This window comes from Nicotiana tomentosiformis, chromosome 4 (assembly GCF_000390325.3).
Source record: "Nicotiana tomentosiformis chromosome 4, ASM39032v3, whole genome shotgun sequence".
Lineage (NCBI taxonomy): Eukaryota > Viridiplantae > Streptophyta > Magnoliopsida > Solanales > Solanaceae > Nicotiana > Nicotiana tomentosiformis.
In genome coordinates, this window is record NC_090815.1 from 120,188,658 (window position 1) to 120,211,841 (window position 23,184).

The following is a 23,184-nucleotide window of genomic DNA, read 5'->3' on the forward strand; positions in this document are numbered from 1 at the left end:
TTTTCTAATTCCGTTTGAGGACAAATGTTTGTTTTAGAGGTGGAGAATGTGATGACCCAATATGTCATCTTTAATTTTCAATATTCATTTCTGTGTTCTGAGACCTCAAAAAGAACTATTCAGCATTCCTCAACTTGCGTGCGCAGTCCGTAAAAATTTTCGAAAAGTTTTTATGTGAAAAATGTATTAAAATATGAAATAGAACTTTATAACTCAACTAAGTTGACTTTAGTAAACATGTTGATAAAATGGACTTGGATCAGTGTTTTGACAGCTCCGGTAGGTCCGTATCGATATTTCGGACTTGGAGTATGCCCGGAATTAAATTCGGAGGTCTCTAGCTCAAATTATCGCCATTTAACGAAAACTGAAAATCTAAAGGCTAAAAATTTCCAAAGTATGACCGCGGAGTTGACTTTATCGATATCGAGGTTGGAATCCGATTCTAAAAATTGGAATAGGTCTGTTATGTCATTTATGACTTGTGTGCAAAATTGGAGGTCAATCAGACTTGATTTGATAAGTTTCGGCGTTGAATCTAGAAGTTGAAAGTTCTTAGTTTCATTAGGCTTGAATTGGGGTATGATTCATGGTTTTAGCGTTGTTTGATGTGATTTGAGGTTTGAACTAAGTTCGTATGATATTTTAGAACTGGTTGGTGTATTTGGTTTAGGTCTCGGGGGCCTCAGGTGAGTTTCAGGTAGCTAACGGATCAAAATTTGTACTTAAACAACTGCTGGAAATTTTAGCCTTCTAGTGCGATCGCACCTGCAGAATTTAGCTCGCAGGTTTGGGTTGAGGCCGAGGTCACGATCAGGAATTAGTTGAGGCCGAGGTTGCATAAGTGAGCAGATGGTCTGAGGTCGTGACCAGGCATGAGTTGAGGCCGAGGTCGCAGAAGCGAGCAGATGGTCCGAGGTCGCGACCAGGCATGAGTTGAGGTCGAGGTCGCAGAAGCGAGCAGATGGTCGAATGTCGCGACCAGGCATGGATTGAGGCCGAGGTCGTAGAAGCGACCAGACATGTTGATAGGATCAGGAACCCGGGTAGTGCGTAATTTAGCCAAACAATGGTATAATGACAATAACAAAGACAATGGAAGTTGATAACAACGACAATTAAAGCAGATAAAAAGACACAAATTTAATGTGGTTCGGTCAGTGTGACCTACGTCCACAAGCGGAGAGGGAAAATTTCACTATAACAATAAGAGTACAAAAGAGAGTACAAAATTAGACTAAACACTCTAATTAATCCTAAATACCCTAAGAGAATAACCTTACAACATCACTCCAAAGAAAGAGTTCACACAAGTGCTTCCCAACAGTAACTCTCATACAAAACACTCTTAATAAAGGTGGAAAGGAAGAAACAAGAAATGAAGACTCAAGTCTTTTTGGTTTGTCTAAAATGAACTAATGGCCTTCCCTTTTATAGGCAAAAAAAGTCTAGGCCTCTTAGGTGTAAAAGAAAAGATACAACTTATGCAAATGATGTCCGCCACACAATGCAATATTGTTTTGTCCCAAAGAATATTGCCAACAAAGTCCACACTTTTCAAAGATGCTTATGCTTATGTGAGATGGACTCCATTAGCCAAAATATTGGCCATAATTACAAATCTCCACCTTGGCCTAATTTTGACTGATATAGTAAGTTTATTCCACCTTCTCCGCAAAAGCCGCAATGGGCATATGTCAAAATTTAATGCCATCAAAATCAGACAAGTTGTCTGATACCAAAACTGTAGTATAGCCTATAATATTAGAGCCCAATAAAGTATACAACGAACCAAATCTGTGTGCTTTCATGATCACAATAGCACCTTGAAACATTTTCAGAACTCCACCTTCACCAGTGAATTTGCACCCAAGGGATTCTAAAGTTCCCAAAGATATGAGATTTTTCTTCAACTCAGGAACATATCTAACATCGGTGAGAGTTCTCACCACACCATCATGCATTCTGATCTGAATTGTACCTTTGCCAATAACATTACAAGTAACATTGTTACCCAGTTGGACAACTCCACCTGCAACTGAATCATATGTAGAAAACAAGTCCTTGATAGGACACATATGATATGAACAACCGGACACATATGCCAAACAAGTCTTTATGCTTTTTTTTTCCAGTTTATAGCATTCAGAGATAATGTGACCTTTCTTATGACAATAGAGACACTCTAAATTATTGTATCTGGATATGGAGTCGGATTTTCCCCTAACAAACAAGCCAACTTCCGCTTGAGTTCCACTAGCTTCTCCAGTAATATCACTATCTATATGTTCTTTTGATTTTAAGATAGATTTAATATCCTATAAGAGATATTATCCTTTGTATAAAGCATAGTATCTCTTATATGCTTAAAAGATGGGGGTAGATAACAAAGCAGTAACAAGACTTGATCCTCATCTTTAATTTAAGCATCTATATTACTCAAATCCAAAAGAATGGAATCAAAGGTGTTAAGATGAGAGAGAATAGAGGTACTTTCACCCATACAAATTTTATAAATCTTCTGCTTCAGGTAAAGTCTATTTTCCACCGTCCTCTTCATATATAAGGTTTTCAATTTTTCCCACATGCCTTTGGTTGTGGTTTATACAGAAACTTCACGTAAAACCTCATTTGAGCGATTTAAAATGATACCTGGTTTTGCCCTTTTGTCTATGATGGCAAACTCCTCATCCGTCATTTTATTCGACTTATTCTTCTTTCCTTGCAACGCCAAGTCTAAGCCATCCTGAATTAGGATAGCTTCCATCTTTAATTGCCACATTTTGAAGTTTGCACTTCGGTCAAATTTCTCAACATAGGTCTTTGTTAGAGTCATTTTGGCTATTGAAACTAACTTGGTTAGATCCGGCTCTGATACCAATTAGTTAGGATCAGGAACCCGAGTAGTTGAAATTTAGCTAAACTACGATATAATGACAATAACAAAGACAATGGAAGTTGATAACAACGGAAATTAAAGCAGATAAAGAAGACACCAATTTAATATGGTTCGGTCAGTGTGACCTACGTCCACAAGCGGAGAGGAGCAATTTCACAATAACAATAAGAGTTCAAAAGAGAGAACAAAATTAGAGTAAACATTCTAATTAATCCCAAATACCCTAAGAGAATAACCTTATAAGATCACTCCAAAGAAAGGGTTCACGCAAGTGCTTCCCAACACTAACTCTCATACAAAACACTCTTAATAAAGGAGGAAAGGAAGAAACAAGAAATGAAGACTCAAGTCTTGTTGGTGTATCTAAAATAAACTAATAGCCTTCCCTTTTATAGGCAAAAAAGTCTTGGCCTCTAAGGTGTAAAAGAAGAGATACAGCTTGTGCAAATGATGTCCACCACACAATGCAATATTTTTGGGTCCCAAAAAATACTGCCAACAAAGTCTACACTTTGCAAAGATACTTATGCTTATGTGAGATAGACTCCATTAGCCGAAATATTGGCCATAATTACACATGGGTTGAGGCCGAGGTCGCAGAAGTGAATGCTCAACCGCATAAATGGCTAAATTAGTCGCAGGTGCGAAAAGCTCTGGACAGAGCATATAAATTCAGGGGTTGACCATTTTTACCCATTTTTGGATTTTAAGAGCTCGGGTGGGGCGATGTTCAGGAGATTTTTCAAGAAAATCATTGGGGTAAGTGTTCCTTATCCTACATTGATTATAATTCATGATTCCATACTCATTTATATCATGAATCCGTGAATTTATGGAAGAAAAATCAGATTTTTATAAAATCTTCCAAAAACGAAATCTAAGATTTGGAGGTCCATTTGACATCTGAATTTGATAATTTTTGTATGGTTGAACTCGTATCGGAACGCGTCTTCAGATTTCGTGAGTTTTTAAAATGAATTTCGGATTTTAATCCAAAAAATTAGTAAATTTATATGGAATTAATTCCTACGATTCGTGTTGAATATATTGAATTGTTTGTGACTAGATTTGAAGCTTTCGGACAAGAATTCGCGAAGCAAAGGTGTATTGGAATCTTGAGTTGGTTGCAAATCTAGGTAAGTGTCATGGTTAACCTTGACTTGAGGGAGTAGGAGTTATTTGTCTATTTGCTATGTGATTTAACGTGCGGGTATAACGTATATGTGAGGTGACGAGTACTTATGCATTGTGGTTGAGTCAAATCATGCGGGAGTAATTTATTTCATTTTGAATTATTGCTTATTTAATTAAGATATTCCTATGTAATTATTATTGATTATTTGATCATTATTCATAAAATTGTTATTGATTTAATTATTGTTGAATATGGTGAGAAAGAGTATGAAAGCACGAAGGTTGATGCCATTCCATTTATATTATTTATAAGAAAAAGTGTAAAAGCACGAAGGGTGATGTTGTGCCATTTTCAGAGAGTGTAAACGCACGAAGGGTGATGCCGTGCCATTTTCAGAGAGTGTAAAAGCACGAAAGGTAATGCCGTGCCAAAAGAGAGTTAAAGCACGAAGGGTGATGTCATGCCAATTATTATTAATTATTTATCGAATTATGGGAGGAATGAGAGTAAAAGCACGAAGGGTGGTTCCATGCCATTTTCATTTTATCAGTTGCTCATTTTATTGTTGAAGAATTAATTGGATGCTAAGTGATACTTCTCATGCTGAAATTATCATATAAACCCCTTTCGTATGTTCCCTCCCAAATTATAAATTGTTATTTATTGTATTATTGTTGCTTCGTATTTGTATATACTTGTACATGCTATTTATGTACATATTTTTTCATAGCCTCGTCACTACTTTGTCGAGGTTAGGCTCAACACTTACGGAGTACATGGGGTCGGTTGTACTCATACTACACTCTGCACTTCTTGTCTAGATTTTGGAGTTGGTCCCAGTGGTGTACCATAGACTTGCTCGGATTCAGCTACTAGAGGCGACTTGAGGTATAACTGTATAGTGTCCACAGTTCTGAAGTCCCCTTCTATCTTATCTTAGTTGTGTATTATCTTTCAAACAACTTGAACTTTATTAAGACATTTATTTGTATTATTGTAGTAGTTCGTGCACTTGTGACACCAGATTCGGGATGTATTTGGATAATTCGTTTGTTATGGTTTTTTGCACTTTCAGTAATGGAATTCTATTTAATTTAATTTGTTTAAAAATGGCAAAGAATATTCTAATGTTGGCTTGCCTAGCAAGTGAAATGTTAGGCGTCATCACGTTTCCGACGGTGGGAATTTCGGGTCATGAAAAGTTGGTATCAGATCACTATGTTACTAGGTCTCACGAGTCACGAGCAAGGTTAGTATATTCTAAAGGATCGGTACGGAGACGTTTGTACTTATCTTTCAGAGGCTATGAAGTTTAGGAACAATATCACTTCTTTCTTACTCTATCGTGCGATTTTATTCTATCATCGATGATTGAACCATTCTATTCTTATTCTCTCGCAGATGGTGAGAACACATAATATATCTACCGATGGATAGGGACCAGAGCCCCCGGTGGAAACTATGACCAGGGGTAGAGGTCGTGCCAGAGGTCATGCCAGAGGCTGAGGTAGAGGCAGAGGTAGAGCTCAGTCTAGAGCTCGAGCAGCAGCACATGTTGTAGAACCTCAGGTAGATCTTCCGGAGGAGGTTCCAATTCGGATTGTACCGGTTGGACCAGTTCAGGTTCCAAAAGGATTCATAGCTACTCTAGTGCTTCAGGACGATCTAGTCCGTTTGGTAAGTCTTATGGAGGGCGTGGCCCAGAATGGTACAATTCCAGTGGCACCAGTTGTCTCACAGAATGGGGGAGGAGAAAAAACTCCCAATACTACTGCTCCAGAGCAGATAGCTCCCCAGTATCAGGCTCCGGCAGCCCCGCCAGTTGGGGTAGTTCAACCAGTTGTTGCGGTACAGGCTGGTGATAGGCCCACTATGTCTTTTGAGGCTTTATTGAGACTGGATAAGTTTACTAAGCTCTTTCCAGTTTACTTAGGTGGTACACCTTCTGAGGACCCACAGGATTATCTTGACCGCTGCCATGAGGTATTGTGGAACTTGGGCATAGTTGAGACCGATGGGGTCGATTTTGCTGTATTCCAAATGACGGGATCCGCTAAGAGATGGTGGAGAGAATATGTTGACCAGACCAGCTGGGTCGCCTGCAATGACTTGGGAGCAGTTATCACAGTTATTAGAAGTTCCTCCCTATCACATTAAGAGAGGATTACCGCAGGAAATTTGAGTGCCTACAGCAGGGCAGTATGACTGTTACTTAATACGAGATCCGTTTTGTGGATTTAACCCGTCATGCTATCATTTTACTACATACTGAGGTTGAGAGAGTGAGGAGTTTTATTGAGGGACTAACAAACCCTATCAAGCTTCAGATGGCGAAGGAGATCGGAAGTGAGATTTCCTTTCAGGCGGCTACTAATGTTACGAGGAGGATCGAGATGGTTCTTGCATATGAGAGAGAACAGGGGTCTGATAAGATGCCTCATTATTTCTGTGGGTTCAGTGGTGCCTCCTCTGGAGGCAGGTGGTAATTTTGGTAGAGGCCATCCTCCCAGGCCGTTTCAATCAGTGCTCCAGGCTTCCTATAGTGCTTCAGGTGGTCACGGCCCTCATGTGTCTCATTCCGACCAGCTAGCTTATAGTGCACCACCAACTCCTATTAATGCACCTCCGATTTGGAGTCATCAGAGTGGTTATCCTGGTCGAAATGGCCAGTTCCAGCAGTCACAACAGCCGAGGACCTGCTATACTTATGGTAATCCGAGACCCATTACTAAATTTTGCCCTGGGGAATCGGGCATCGGGCAGTTCACAGCAGCAAGGTTCCCTAGCTATGATTCCAGCACCAGTTGTTCTTCCAGCCGCCCAGCCAGCTAGGGGCCGGGGTAAGACAACTAGAGATGGAGGTCAGGCAGTTTGAGGTGAAGGCCAGCCAGTTAGAGGCCGTCCTAGGGATGCGGTTCAGAGTGGTGACCTAGCCCCGATTTCATGCTTTTCCAGCTAGGCTTGAGGCCGAGTCATCCAATGTAGTGATCACATGTATTGTTCCAGTTTGCCATAGAGATGCTTCAGTTCTATTTGATCCAGGATCTACTTATTCCTATGTGTCCTCCTATTTTCCTTCATATCTGGTTGTGCCTCGTGATTCTCTAAGTGCTTCTGTGTATGTCTCCACACCGGTGGGAGATTTTGTTGTGGTAGATCATGTCTATCATTTGTGTGTGGTTACTATTGGGAGTCTTGAGACTAGCGTGGATCTTCTACTACTTGACATGGTATATTTTGATGTCGTCTTGGGTATTGATTGGCTGTCACTTTATCATGCTATATTGGATTATCACGCCAAAGCGGTGACCTTAGCCATGCCGGTGTTACCTCGACTAGAGTGGAAAGGGACTCTTAGCCATTCTATCAACAAGGTTATCTCTTATGTGAAAGCTCGGCGTAGGGTGGAGAAAGGGTGTCTAGCTTATTTGGCTTATATTCGCGATCCCAGCGTAGAAATTCCTTCTTTGGATTCAGTTCCAGTTGTTCGTGAATTTCCATATGTATTTCCTGCAAATCTGTCGGGGATGCCACCCGAAAGAGATATTAACTTCTGTATTGATTTAGCTCTGGTCACTCAGCCCATTTCTATTCCACCATATCATATGGCCCCGCCGGAGTTGAAAGAATTAAAGGAGCAGTTACAAGACTTGCTAGATCAGGGATTCATTAGACCTAGCATCTCGCCCTGGGGTGCGCAAGTGTTATCTGTACAGAATAATAATGTCTCTATGCGGATGTGTATAGATTATCAGTAGTTGAACAAAGCCACAATCAAAAACAAATATCCGTTACCCAGAATTGATGACTTATTCGATAAGTTTCAGGGTACCAAAGTGTTTTCAAAGATTGATTTGAGGTCTGGTTACCATCAGTTGAAAATTAGGGCATCTTATGTCCCAAAGACAACTTTTCGGACTTGGTATGGGCATTACGAATTCCTAGTGATGTCATTTGGGCTAACAAATGCCCCAGCAACATTTATGGATTTGATGAACCGGGTATTCTAACCCTATTTGGATTCTTTTGTGGTTGTATTCATTGACGATATCTTGATTTACTCCAGTAGTCGAAAGTAGCATGAGCATCATTTTCGAATTGTGCTTCAAACTTTGAAAAATAATCATTTGTATGCCAAATTTTCAAAATGTGAATTTTTGTTAGACTCGGTTGCCTTTTTGGGGCATGTTGTATCGGCGGAAGGCATAAAAGTGGATCCTAAGAAGATTGAGGCTATTCAGAATTGGCCTATACCTACTTCAGCTACAGAGATCTAGAGTTTTCTGGGTTTGACAGGTTATTATCGTCGGTTTGTAGAGGGGGTTTTATCTATAGCATCTCCATTGACCAAATTGACCTAGAAGGGTGCCCCATTCAGATGGTCAGACGAGTGTGTGTTGAGCTTTCAGAAGCTCAAGACCGCTTTGACTACAACGCCAGTGTCGGTATTACCCATAGGTTCAGGATTATATACGATATATTGTGATGCATCTCGCATTGGGCTTGGTGCAGTATTGATGCAAGATGGCAAGGTGATTTCATATACGTCGCGGCAAATGAAAGTTCACGAGAAGAATTATCTTTTTCATGACTTAGAATTGGCAGCCATTGTTCATGTGCCGATGATTTGGAGGCATTACCTTTACGGTGTCTCATGTGAGGTATTCACTGATCATCATAGCCTACAGTATCTGTTCAAGAAAAAAGATCTCAGTTTGAGGTAGAGACTATGGTTGGAGCTGTTGAAGGACTATGATATCACCATTTTATATCACCCCTGAAAGGCTAATGTGGTAGCCGATGCTTTGAGTAGAAAGGCTGTGAGTGTGGGCAGTCTTGCGTATATTCTGGTAGATGACAGGCCGTTAGCTGTAGATGTTCAAACTTTGGCCAATCAGTTCATGAGGTTAGATGTTTCATAGACCTGTAGAGTTCTAGCTTGCACAACCGCTTGGTCTATTTATATGAGTGCATCAGAGAGCAGTAGTATGATGATCCTCATTTTCTTGTCCTTAAGGAAACGGTGTGGCACGGTGATGCCAAACAGGTTACTGTGGGGAAAGATGGAGTTCTACGGATGCCGGTTCATATATGTGTGGCTAATGTGGATGGACTTCATGAATTAATTCTTGAGGAGGCACACAGTTCCCTGTATTCTATTCATCCAGGTGCTGCCAAAAATGTATCAATATTTGTGGAAACATTATTGGTGGAGGAGAATGAAGAAGGATATAGTTGCATATGTAGCTCGGTGTCTAAATTGTCAGCAAGTCAAGTACGAGCATCAGAGACCTGGTGGTTTGCTTCAGAAGTTAGAAATTTCTGAGTGGAAGTGGGAGCGTATCACTATGGATTTTGTTGTTGGGCTTCCACGGACTCAGAGAAAGTTCGACGCGGTATGGGTCATTGTGGACAAGTTGACCAAGTCGGCACATTTTATTCTAGTAGCGGTTACCTATTCTTCAGAGCGGTTTGGAGAGATTTACATCCGCGAGATTATACGCCTTCACGATGTGCCTGTGTCTATCAATTCTGATCGAGGTACGCAGTTCACCTCGCACTTCTAGAGGGTTGTACATCGTGAGTCAGGCACGCGTGTTGAGTTGAGTACCGCATTTTATCCATAGATACACGGACAGTCAGAACGCACTATTCAGATATTGGAAGATATGATTCGTGTTTGTGTTATGGACTTTGGAGGTTCTTGGGATTAGTTCTTGCCAATTGCGGAGTTTGTCTATAATAACAGCTACCAATCGAGCATTAAGATGGCTCCATATGAAGCATTATACGAGAGACGGTGTCGTTCGCCAGTTGGGTGGTATGAACCGGGAGAGGCTCGGTTGTTGGGTATCCTTTTGGTACAGGATGCCTTGGATAAGGTTAAGATTATTTAGGATCGACTTCGCACAGCTAAGTCTAGGCAAAAGAGTTATGCCGACCGTAAAGTTCGTGATGTTTCCTTCATGGTTGGAGAAAGAGTATTGCTCCGGGTTTCACCTATGAAAGGTGTAATGAGGTTCGGAAGGAAGGGCAAGTTGAGCCCTAGGTATATAGGACCCTTCAAAATTCTTGAAAGGGTGGGTGAAGTAGCCTATTGGCTTGCATTACCACCTAGTTTATCAGCGTTTCATCCGGTGTTCCATGTGTTTATGCTCCGGAAATATCATGGTGATCCGTCCCATGTGTTAGATTTTAGCTCAGTCCAATTGGACAAGGATTTGACTTATGAAGAGGAACAGGTAGCTATTCTAGCGCGACATGTCCGATAGTTGAGGTCTAAGAGTTATCCATCAGTTCGAGGACAATGGAGAGGTCAACCAGTTGAAGCATCTACCTGGGAGTCCGAGTCGAACATGCGGAGTAAATATCCACATCTTTTCACCAGTTTAGGTAATTTTCTAATTCCGTTCGTGGACAAACATTTGTTTTAGAGGTGGAGAATGTGATGACCCAATAGGTCATCTTTAATTTTAAATATTTATTTCTGTGTTGTGAGACCTCAAAAATCACTATTCAGCATTCCTCAACTTGCGTGCGCAGTCCGTAAAATTTTCCGGAAAGTGTTTGTGTGAAAAATGGATTAAAATGTGAAATAGTACTTTAAAACTCAACTGAGTTGACTTTGGTCAACATTTTGAGCAAACGGACTCGGATCAGTATTTTTGATTGCTCCTGTAGGTCCGTATCCTGATTTTGGACTTGGGTGTATGCTCGGAATTGAATTCAGAGGTCCCTAGCTCAAATTATCGCCATTTAACAAAACTAGAAATCTAAAGGCTAAAAATTTCCAAAGTTTGACCGCGGAGTTGACTTTATTGATATCGAGGTCGGAATTCGATTATGAATATTAGAATAGGTCTGTTATGTCATTTATGACTTGTGTGCAAAATTTGAGGTCAATCGTACTTGATTTGATGGGTTTCGGCATTGAATGTAGAAGTTGAAAGTTCTTAGTTTCATTAGGCTTGAATTGGGGTATGATTCGTGGTTTTAGCGTTGTTTGATGTAATTTGAGGTTTCGAATAAATTCGTATGATGTTTTAGGACTAGTTTGTGTATTTGGTTGAGGTCCCGGGGGCCTCGTGTCAGTTTCATATGGCTAACGGATCGAAATTTTGACTTAAACAGCTGCTGGAAATTTTAGCCTTCTGGTGCAATCGCACCTGCAGAATTTAGCTCGCAGGTTTGGTTTGAGGCCGAGGTCGCGACAAGGCATAAGTTGAGACCGAGGTCGCAGAAGCGAGCAGATGGTCCGAGGTTGCGACCAGGCATGAGATGAGGTCGAGGTCGTAGAAGCGAGCAGATGGTCTGAGGTCGCGACCAGGCATGGGTTGAGGCCGAGGTCGCAGAAGCGACCAGACATGGGTTGAGGCCGAGGTCGCAGAAGTGACTGCTTGACCGCAGAAATGGCTAAATTAGTCGCAGGTGCAAAAAGCCCTGAGTAGAACATATAAATTCAGGGGTTGACCATCTTTACCTATTTTTGGATTTTAAGAGCTCCGGTGAGGTGAATTTCAGGAGATGTTTGAAGGAAAATATTGGGGTAAGTATTCCTTATCCTATATTGATTATAATTCATGATTCCATACTCATTTGCATCATGAATCCGTAAATTTATGGAAGAAAAATCAGATTTTCATAAAATCTTCCAAAAACGAAATCTAAGATTTGAAGGCCCATTTGACATCAGAATTTGATAATTTTTATGTGGTTGAACTCGTATCAGAACGGGTGTTCGGATATCGTGAGTTTTTCGGGATTCGAGACGGGGTCCCATTGTCAATTTTTAAAATGAATTTTAAATATTAATCCGGAAAATTAGTAAATTCATATTGAATTAATTCCTACGATTTGTGTTGAATATATTGAATTGTTTGTGACTAGATTTGAAGCTTTCGGTCACGAATTCGCAAAGCAAAGGTGTATTAGAATCTTGAGTTGGTTGCAAATCGGAGTAAGTATCGTGGTTAACCTTGACTTGAGGGAGTAGTATTTATTTATGTATTTGCTACGTGATTTAACGTGCGGGTACAACGTATATGTGAGGTGACGAATACTTATGCGTTGTGGTTGAGTCAAATCATGCGGGAGTAATTTATTTCATTTTGAATAATTACTTATTTAATTAAGATATTCCTGCGTAATTATTATTGATTATTTGATCATTATGCATGAAATTGTTATTGATTTAATTATTGTTGAATATGGTGAAAAAGAGTGTGAAAGCACCAAGGGTGATGCCATGCCATTTATATTATTTATAAGAAAAAGTGTAAAAGCACGAAGGGTGATGCCGTGTCATTTTGAGTGTAAAAGCACGAAGGGTGATGTCGTGCCATTTTCAGAGAGTGTAAAAGCACGAAGAGTGATGCCGTGCCAAAAGAGAGTTAAAGCACGAAGGGTGATGCCGTGCCAATTATTGTTAATTATATATCGAATTTTTTATTCTTGATTTTTCTCGAATTTTTGGGTTTTCAGATTTTTTTCGTTTTTTTTTTCATAAAGTCTTCATAGTACAAAACGTAAAACTTGTGCTCCAAATATTTCTTTAATCATAGTAAGGCAGAACTATATAAGGTGTTTTTCAATAAAATAATATAAATATGAGATGAATCATGGCATTGTACTAAAATATTCAAGAATAAAGATAATAAAATCTCATAAAATAAATATTATTTATAAGCCATAATGAAAACAAACATATTTTAAAATTATGACTAATAAGTACTATTATTTACATGACTAACCACTAAAAGAAAAATAAGTTATATATTTTATCTAAACCATGAAAAAACTAAAAACAATATATCCAATACTATTTTCATTCATAGAATAATTGAATTGAATGTCTTTTATTAGCATTAGTATTGATTTGATTTTAGCTTAGGATTTATTTGAGTTGATAACATTTATGGACTATAAAACTTATTGGAACATCTAAAAATTATAAGCACATTCTTGAAATAATACGTTAAAAAATAAAACTATGAAAAAGCTTAAGAAATATTTATAAACTACACTTCCATAAATATTTTTATGTATTAAATATATTTAAATTTCTATACATATAATGTCGGGTTGGTTTGGTTTTGTTTTGACTTTTGTTAGTTAAAACCAAATCAAATATGATCGGGTTTTTTTTTTTCGAACATCAAACCATAGTCGGATTTGAGCTCATTTTGTACTTCCCAAATCATCTACATTGCAGATATTATTCATCCAATCTTTGTTTCAGATGTTTTTTTACTAGTCTTTCCTCACACAACAATTCTTGAACATAATTGGTATCACACAATTTATGAATTCACACAATTAGTTTAGATTGTATATTGACCAGCCCCACTCCACGCAACAAATCATGAATAGTTGGTATCAGACATTTCAGTTCAATGTAAAGATTCACACAATTCGAGAACATTCACACAATTCTGTCACGACGTGATTTTCACTCAACCCTTGCCGCTCGTTGAGTGAACCATGTACTAGTATCAAACTTCAAGTTCAATAGCAAAAACTCTAACGTGCTTAAATATTAATTCTAATCAAGTTGCAGTTCTTAAGCTGGCTGATAAAAATAATAAATAAAGAGTAAATCCCAAACTATTTTAATACTGACCCTGTAACCATCCAACCGGTCGTTTTGAGCATTTGCACTTCGCTCGGTAGTTTACGGGCATGAGTAGCTCCGTATGATGTATTATGACTTATGTGAATCGTCGGTTTTGATTTTCAAATTATTCGAAATCGAATTAGAAGAATGGATTTCATTGTTGAAGCTTTAAATTGGGAGAGTTGTCCGAAAAATTATTTGGAGGTCTGTAGTAGAATTTGGCTTGAAATGGCGAAAGTTGAATTTCTGAAAAGATTGATCGAGGGATTTACTTTTTGATATCGGGGTCGGAATCCGATTTCAAAAATTGGAATAGTTTCGTTATGTCATTTATGACCTGTGTGCAAAATTGGAGGTCATTCTGGATTGATTTGATGTGTTTCGACATAAGTTATAGAATTTGAAAGTTAAAAGTTCATAGATTTTTGATTTTAGGTGCGATTCATCGTTTTGATGTTGTTATGCGTGATTTGAGGCCTCGAGTAGGTCCGTGTTATGTTATAGGACTTTTTGGTATAATCGGACAGGATCCCGAGTGGCTCGGATGAGTTTCGGACGAGGTTCAGATCACATTCGTTGCATAGTGCATTGCTGAAGGCTGCTGGTTCTGGTGTGATCGCACCTGTGGCTGGTTTGCGCAGGTGCGATGGCCGCAGAAGTGACAGAGGCGTCATAGAGGCGAGGTGAGTGCTAGGTGAGGAAGACCGCAGAAGCGGAGATTTGAGCGCATATGCGGATGCGCAGGTGCGAGGTGATGGAGCGCAGGAGCGAGGTATTTCACAGGTGCGGATGGTGGCTCGCACCTGCGATGTCACAGAAGCACATATGTTGTCCGCAGGTACGAGGGTCGAGTCCTCAGCTAATTCTGTGGAAGAGGAGGTTATGTCGCAGAAGCGATGCCACAGAAGCGGCTAATGTGCCGCAGGTGCAAAAGTGCTGGGCACAATGATAAATACAAGGGTTCGCAATTTTGGCTTCATTTTAACACTTCCAAGCTCGGATTGAGGCGATTCTTGGAGAAATTTTCATCACAAGGATTGTTGTTAAGTGTTCTCTACTCGGTTTCGGTTATATTTTATGAATCTACCTTCGTTTTTGGTAACTGGATTGTGAATGTTAAAGAGGAAATTGGGAGTTTTGGCCTAAAGCTTCATAATATGAATTTTTAAGTTTTGAACATTGAATTGGAGTCGGATTTGAGTAAAACTAGTATGTTTGGACTCGTAATTGAATGAGATGTTGGATTTTATAAATTTTGTCCGGTTCCTGGGTTGGGATTTTGGCCGATTTTGGGCTTTTGATTCAAGATTGATCTTTTTTGATCGGGATTGGTTCCTTTAGCATTGGTTGATGTACTTGAGTTGTTTTTGGTTAGTTTCGAGCTGTTCGAAGGTCGGAACGCGCGGGATCGCATATTTGAAGCATTGCTTGGCTTGCTCGGCATTGGTATTGGCTTGTTCGAGGTAAGTAACTCTTCTAAACTTAGTGCTGAGGGTATGAAACCCCGTAATATATGTTATATGATTGGTGTTGAGGTGACGCACATGCTAGGTGACGGGCGTGTGGGCGTGCACCATGTGAATTGAGACTCTGTTGCTTTTATGGCACTGTATAGTGGTCCTACTTTGTTGATATCCGTGTTTCCACCATGTGATAAAGTAGTTAAGCGGTAAATTATGCTAGATATCATGTTTAGGAATTATGTTGACACTATTTGGACCCATAGTGATCGTTTCTTACTGTCATCTCACTGATTTCATTGACATTTCGTACTCAGTCATATCCATGCATTCATACCATATCTCAGTCTCAGTTATTATTTATTGATACATCATATCATTGTTGTCGGGCTAGTTTCATGACATTGTGATCCCGTGAGTGAGACTGAAGAGATTGATGACTGAGTGAGGTCGAGGGCCTGAGTGATAGTGATATTATGGGATTGGGCTGCACACCGCAGCATGTTATATTGATTACATTTTATGGGATCGGGCTGCACGCCGCATCGATATATTGATTACATTTTATGGGATCGAGCTACATGCCGCAGCAATATAGCGCTTGGGCTGAAGGAGCCCCTCCGGAGTCTGCACATCCCTAGTGAGCGCAGTCGACTATATATATATGGATCGGGCTGCACGCCGCAGCGGGTATTGTACATCGCTGAGTGATTGAGTGTGCTGAGCATTGAGCATAGTGAGAGAGGATGCGAGACAGTGAGATTGAGTACTATGAGAGTGTGAGTGCATGAGCTCATCATCGAGATGCATCACATATCATATGCGTACTTGAGATACATGTCCTTCTGCTACGCAGTTTTGGGACATTTATGATTTTACCTGTATCTTGACATGTAGGCATAGAGACGTACTTTCCTCATGCTATCTAAAAATGAAACATGTTACTTATTGTTGAAAGGATTTTTGGGAAAAATCACAGTTTTCAAACTTACTCGTATTTTGGCATATTCGGTAAAAGATTTAAGTTTTTACTGAGATACTTGAAAAGCATGCCCATTTTTCTAGAACTGTGAACGAGCTGAGCATCTTACTTCTAAGATACCTCTTTTATTACCTGTATTATGTTGTTATGAACTATTGTGGAATATTGGTGTTGGACCCGACCTTTGTGTTAGCTCATCACTACTTTCAACCGAAGATTAGGTTTGTTACTTATTGAGTACATTGGGTCGGTTGTACTCATACTACACTTCTGCACCTTGTGTACAGATCTTGGCTGTTGATATTGCTATGCTTGATGGGAGCTGGATTGAAGATGTACTTGCGTCCCGGTTGTAGCTGCCTCTTGTTCGTGGTAGCCTTACATTTATAAAACTTTATTTATGTACTTTTCAAATAGACTATGTATTTATTTTACTTCAGCTTTGTATACTCTATTCTTTGAAGCTCATGATTTGTACTACCAGTCCTTGGGGAATGTATAAGATTCAGATATTTCTTTACTTAATCACTTTATTAATTGTTATTGGAATCGGTTAGTGGTTTATTGGCTTACCTAGCGGGTTAGGTTAGGTGCCATCATGACTAGTGGATTTGGGGTCGTGACAGTTGGTATCAGAGCTCTAGGTTCATACTACAAGTCTTGAGCAAGTGTCTAGTAGAGTCTTGCTGTGAATCGGTATGATGACGTCCATACCTATCTTTGAGAGGCTACATGACATTTAGGATATATTTACCATCTTTTTTTCCTTATCGTGCGGCATTGATTCGGCTTGAAGCGTAACCATTTGAATTCCATCCACACATTCATATGCATGCATGAGCGCTCTGTATCAGCTATGCAACGACGACTTGTGATTCCATGGTTGAGGTACGAGATGTGATTTTGGCATGCTGACGATGGGCCAATCTGGAGGAATCGAGGCCGGGTTTTGATGGTAGCCTAAGCACGGAGATTTCGATTGAGTGAGCACGTGCTTTTCGGACTTATACGTTTGTTGGTGTCCATACTAATGGAATTTGTGATTGGATGACTACGTGGTGAGTATGATATGTCTGCGAGATGTGTTCAGATTGTTCGAATGTGACGACAAGAGTTTACTTGAGAGGTAGCAAGGACTATTAGGTGTTTGATTTCTTTTTTGATATGGCGTATAGTCTCGAGTTATGTGTGTGTTGAGGGATCTCTCATGTTGTTTAGTTGTGGAGTAAAGTAGATTCTCATGTCTTGTAGATGAGTTCAGAATCAAGAAGATAAAGTGATTACGTAGTAGTCGTGACTATAGAAGGGTATAGGGAGATGTCAGTTTGAGGCAAAGCAGGTGGGTTGTCTCATGCGAGGTGTCCCGAGGTTGTGTGATCCCTATGATGATTTGTAGAGAGTTCTCCTTTAACAGTGAATGATATATGTTGCAATTTGAGTTTGGATCGCTTGCGGAAGTTGTATTAACCATCACGAGGATGAATGCAAGATTGCAGATGATTTGAGGTACTGGATGGTTTGTGTTGCATGAGCTGATGAAGGATTTAGTTGAATCTCACCGCGGTATTATGGCAGTAATAGAGTGTGGGCATTGTGAGTTATTGTGTGTTTTGTTATATGGCTTTGAGCCAAGTGGGGGAGTCTGTTATCGACGAGTTGATTGCACGATTATGTGTTGTATTGGTTTCGGTTTGAGGTATACTGGTGAATCAGTTATGACTGCAGGGGTTGAGATTGAGGATGACTCGAGAAAGGGGATTTCTGGATACGGGTTGTATTACACTCTATGGGTATATAGGAATCATGGAATGATTGAGTGGTTAGCCTGAAGGATGTAGTGTGCATGGAGTAGGAATTGCTCGGTTGCTTAGGAGTGTAGGTTACTCCCTTGGGTGTTGGTGTGCCAATGGGGCACAGGTCGTTCAGTCTGTTTGGTCGGTTTAATTGAGATTTGAGTAGAGTGGATGACTCTCGAGAATGATTCTAATGGATTCAAGATTTATATGTAGCGATTTGAAATTTTCAAGATTTGTATATGGCTAGGATGTGATATTTGCATATGATGGTATCGAGACTTGTGGAATTTTTGTATCATTGTAGATTATGCATTTCAGTTTCAAGAAGGTGAAGGAAACAATTTTAGGTTTACATAAGGTCTCTTTAGGGCGGGTGTCTCGGTTGTGGTGCTTCGGGGTGCCTAAGAGGGAAGTCAGCGGCTTATGGGCCTTAGGGCGTTATGGTTTTATACTAGGGTCTCTTGTATGGTTAATTTTGGTTAGGGATCGTGGTGTTCTAGCAAGGAGAAGTATCAATTTGAAGGCAATTTGGAAAGGACTTGGAGAAATAGGACAGCTTGGTAGTAGGTTGGGTTAGCACAGTAATGGATAAAATCGGTTCTTTGGGTACTTACGATATGGCTAGTCTCTACAGGTGTTTCGTGGCAATGCTCTTGCGTTTTGGCAACCTGCGTGGCTGGGTTGAGTTAGAAAGATTTGGTTCTGATAGCTTGGTTATGTGAAAATAGGTTCGAAGATTTCTCAATTGTTTTTATCAAGGTTCGAGGGGTATATTTCCTACTGGCGTGAGGAGCATATGGTGTATGGTGAAATTCTCCTGGATGAAATCAAATGGAAGGTCCTTGGCTAATTGAGTATGTAGTTGCTTGTGACTCGGAGTGGACTATGAAGTTCTCGTATTTTACATATGATGGCATAGTATATGTGGTGTGTTGTGTGGGATTGAGATTTACGTGAGCGAGATCACAGTTCTGTTTTGGAAGGGAAGGTCATAAAATTCGTAGACAGTATGGGCGGTTTCAGATGAATAGGTAAATGATATTACTATTTGGTATTGCTTGATAAGAGTGTACATTTCAGAAGGGACACTGTGATTTGAATTATGGATACTTCATTGGTATTATGTCACTCTCCTGGTTGATCGACTGTTGATGTTCAAATTTTTCTATGTGGCACGGATGAATTATAGAAGTATTCCTCGTGGGATGATCGTGTATGAGAGATGTGTTAGACATTCCAGCGGTGGAGTTAGGATCAGATATGGTGATTCGTGTGTTCTATGGATTTGGAGACTAGGAGTTCTCAAGAGCAGATTGTTTCATGGTTGTGGACTGTGAAGTCTTGGCCGAAGCTAGCCAGATGATAGTATGTATTATGATTCAGTCATTGTGGATTTTCGGAGGGTTATTTATCTATTTGTGGGTGACCATAGTTGATTTGGGGGTCCATTGGTAGGCCCAATTAGGATGTGTATTCTACACCGAGCCGAATTGGTTGGCTCCATACTGCTATTGTTGAGGGATGTGCCATTCGGTTATTGTTGAGCTTATTCGTGTTCTGAAAGGATCTGTGAGTTGTTATTTTATGCTACGAGGAGTTATGATTCGTTGGCTATAAGCACACCTGGTGCAGTTCTATTTGGGATTTATTGCGAAATTTGAGCGAGATGAGTAATTGGGTATTGCATGGTTGATGGCGTATGGGTTATGTTCTTTTCGAGTTTTGTGTGGCATTGTGTCATCTTCTTCTCCATGGTTATGGTAATGCACTTTGGGTACTTGATGTCGAATTGTGCGTGGTTATTGATTTTGAGCATGGTGGCTCGAGGTGTCTCATATGGGCCAGTGTTTTGGTGGGGTCGCACATTGCAGCAGAGTTATGTTGAGATATGATTCTTTGTGTTAGATTCGTGTGTTATGGTTCTACGATGTAAGTTAGGTTCTTAGCATTGCATTGGGGTGGTACCCGTTGAGCTTGCGGAACGGTTCTCTTGATTGAGTCCTTTTCGTGATTGAGTACATTTGGATTGTTACTTATTGATGCATGGATTGCACGATTTGTGGCTTTGAGTAATATTGGTGTTGCGTGTTAGTAGAGTAGTTGGTATTCGATAATATGAATTCGTCGAATCTAGGATGGTTGCTATCGGGTTTTAATTGCGATATGTTTGGAAGGATAATATCGGAAGTGAGCTTAGGAATTGTCTATAGTTCTTGTTGAAAGAGAGGAAGCTCCACGGCTTGTTGATTTGATGAATGATTATGAGTTTCTGCGTGTTCTTTTCATCATCGGTAGTGTACGAAGGATTCAGAATGGAGCCTTGTTTGATATGAGGTTTATTACCGGCATTGGGTTGTTTTGAGCAGCTACTGTGATTAGAAATCATTGCTTCGAGTATCTGTGTTATGTGATATATCATGCGATTGTATCTTGGGTTATGGTTGCGGCTTGGTACAACTTGTTCAAACTTTTACAGGGTGTAGGTTGCGAGATTCAGATCTTATAAGAAATTCTGGATGTTAGAAGTTAGATTCTAAGGCTTATGGGCTAGGTTGAATTGAGAAAGATCAGTTATGTTGTGTTATCGGACCTATATGGGATAGGGTGACGTGGGATCACCCCCGGGTATGTGTCTGGTAAGGTTATATGGCAGTTTGATGGTTTTGGGAACAACTTTTGGCACGTTCGAGGACGAACGTATGTTTAAGTGGAGGAGAATGTAACGCCCCAACATGTCGTTCTGAGCATTTGCACTTCGCTCGGTCATTTACGGGCATGAGTAGCTCTGTATGATATATTATGACTTATGTGAATCGTCGATTTTGATTTTCAGATTATTCAGAATTGAATTGGAAGAATGGATTTCAGTGTTGAAGCTTTAAATTGGGAGAGTTGTCTAAGTTTGACTTTTTGTGAATTTGAACCTGGAACGGAGTTTTGATGGTTCCGGTAGGTCCGTTGGGTGATTTTGGACTTAGGAGCGTATCCGGAAAATTATTTGGAGGTCCGTAGTGGAATTTGGCTTGAAATGGCGAAAGTTGAATTTTTGGTAAGTTTGACCAGGGGGTTGACTTTTTGATATCGGGGTCGGAATCCGATTCCGGAAATTGGAATAGCTTCGTTATGTCATTTATGACTTGTGTGCAAAATTGGAATTTATTTGCCAGAGCTGAGATTGATTATGGGCCTGTGTATGATGTGTTACATTGTATGAATGTGTTGTGCGAGTGTAGGCACGAGTTGCTATAGCCGGTTGAGTCTAATATCGTGTGTCGATGTGAAAAATCAAGTCTTTTTGAAATTTATGGGAGTGTAAGAAATTTGGTTTTAAGGCTTGTAAGTGTAAACAGGAGGAATAATCTCAACTGAGATTGTGTTGTTGGACCCATGTTAGTTTGCGGCGAAGTAGAATCACCCCCGAGTATGTGTGTAAGAATACACTTAGTAATTTAATGTCCTCAGAAAGATTCTTGGCACGTTCGAGGACGAACGTATGTTTAAGAGGGGAAGAATGTAACGACCCGACTTGTTGGAGACTATAGAGGTAGCTCCTTGATGTCTACAGACCTTGACTCGTTTTCCTTTCAGTTATTTGTACTGTTCTACATTTCTGGACAGTACTGATTCTATTAGTCAGACTATGTTATCATTTAGATGCTCATGCACTCAGTGATACCGTATTTTGGGAGTGTATTTATATCAGTATGTGTGGGATATTCTATTAAATATAAATATTATGTTTTCAAACTTAAAAGAAATTGTGATTTATTAAGATTGTCGGCTTGCCTAGTACTGAGATAGGGGCCATCACGACATGCTGATTTTGGGTCGTGACAAGTTGGTATCAGAGCCTAGGTTACATAGGTCTCACGAGTAATGAGTAGGTTTAGTAGAGTCTTGTGGATCGGTACGGAGACGTCTGTACTTATCTTCGAGAGGTTGTCGAACCCATAGGAAAATTTTCACTTTCTTGTATTCTGTCGTGCGAATTTGTTGATTCCGGAAACTAAATTTCTATTATTCTATTCTCTTACAGATGGTGAGGACACGTTCTACCGGATTGGATGGTCAGCCACCAGCGCCACCGGTTAGGGTCGCTAGAGGCCATGGTAGAGGTCGAGGTCTAGCTCGTACAGCAGTTGGAGCAGCACCTGTAAAACTACTAGTTGCTCTAGCTCAGGAGCAGGTTCCAGATATAGTCGAGCCAGTGAGGCCAGCTCAGGCACCAGTTATGCCTATTGTGATTTCAGGCCTTTAGGAGGCTTTAACCCAGATATTGACTGTTTGCACTGGCCTTGCTCAGGTGGTTTCGTCCCAAGCCACACCAGCCACTTCTCAGGCCGAAGGAGGTACTCATACCCCTGTCGTCCGTACTCCAGAGTAGGCAGTGCATGGACTTTAGATACTGGGGGCACTACTTGTCCAGCCGGTTGTAGCTACTCAGGCCCAGGTGGGTCCTATTATGAATGACGTGGAGCAGAAGAGATTAGAGAGGTTTGGGAGACTCCATCCTCCAACTTTCAGTGGAACTGAGTCAGAGGATGCTCAGGATTTCTTGGACAGATGCCAGCGAATGTTTCATACAGCGGGTATTCTGGAGACCATTAGGGTCTCATTTACTACTTTTCAGCTGACAGGGGCAACCTTCAGATGGTGGGAGACTTATGTGAGGAGCAAACCAGTTGGTGCAACACCACTTTCATGGTAGGAGTTCTCTGTATTATTCTTGGAGAAGTTTGTGCCATAGACTCGCAGAGAGGAACTGCGCAAGCAGTTTGAGTATTTACGTCAGGAGGACCTGTCCGTGACCCAATATGAGATGCGGTTTTCAGAATTGTCTCGTTATGTAGTTTGGTTGGTTCCCACTGAGAGGGAGAAGATCAGGAGGTTCATTAATGGCCTCAACCATCAGTTCCGTTTTGTTATGACTCTGGGAAATATAGCAGGTGCTAAATTCAACGGAATGGTTTACAGTGCTCGGCGGCTAAAGATGGTTTGTATTCAGGAGAGTGAGGAGAGGGAGGCCAAGAGGTCTCGTGGTCCGGGTAATTCCATCGATGTTCCTTCTAGGGGACAGCCCGACCGAGTCAGTCTTATCTTAGTGCACTTCTAGCTCAGAGTTTATCTAGTGCACAATTAGTTTAGGATTCATCTATACCAAGTTCTTCTGGTAGTTATTTTGGTTCTCATTGTCCACCTAAGTATTTGCCAGCGTTTTCAGAGAATGCTAGTTTTGAGTGTGGAGATTTGGGTCACATAAAGAGATATTGCCCCTGTCTTACTAGAGGGTCAGCTTAGT

General features: G+C 40.4%; 1 protein-coding gene across 1 annotated transcript; it reads left to right on the plus strand.

The window, feature by feature from the left end:
- Positions 1 to 22,347: 22,347 nt before the first annotated feature.
- On the plus strand, positions 22,348 to 23,183 carry LOC138910453 (uncharacterized). Its single transcript, XM_070201694.1, has 3 exons — positions 22,348 to 22,551; positions 22,633 to 22,878; positions 23,031 to 23,183. The coding sequence occupies exons 1-3, from the start codon at positions 22,348 to 22,350 to the stop codon at positions 23,181 to 23,183; spliced, it is 603 nt and encodes a 200-aa protein (XP_070057795.1).
- The last annotated feature ends 1 nt before the right edge of the window (position 23,184 follows it).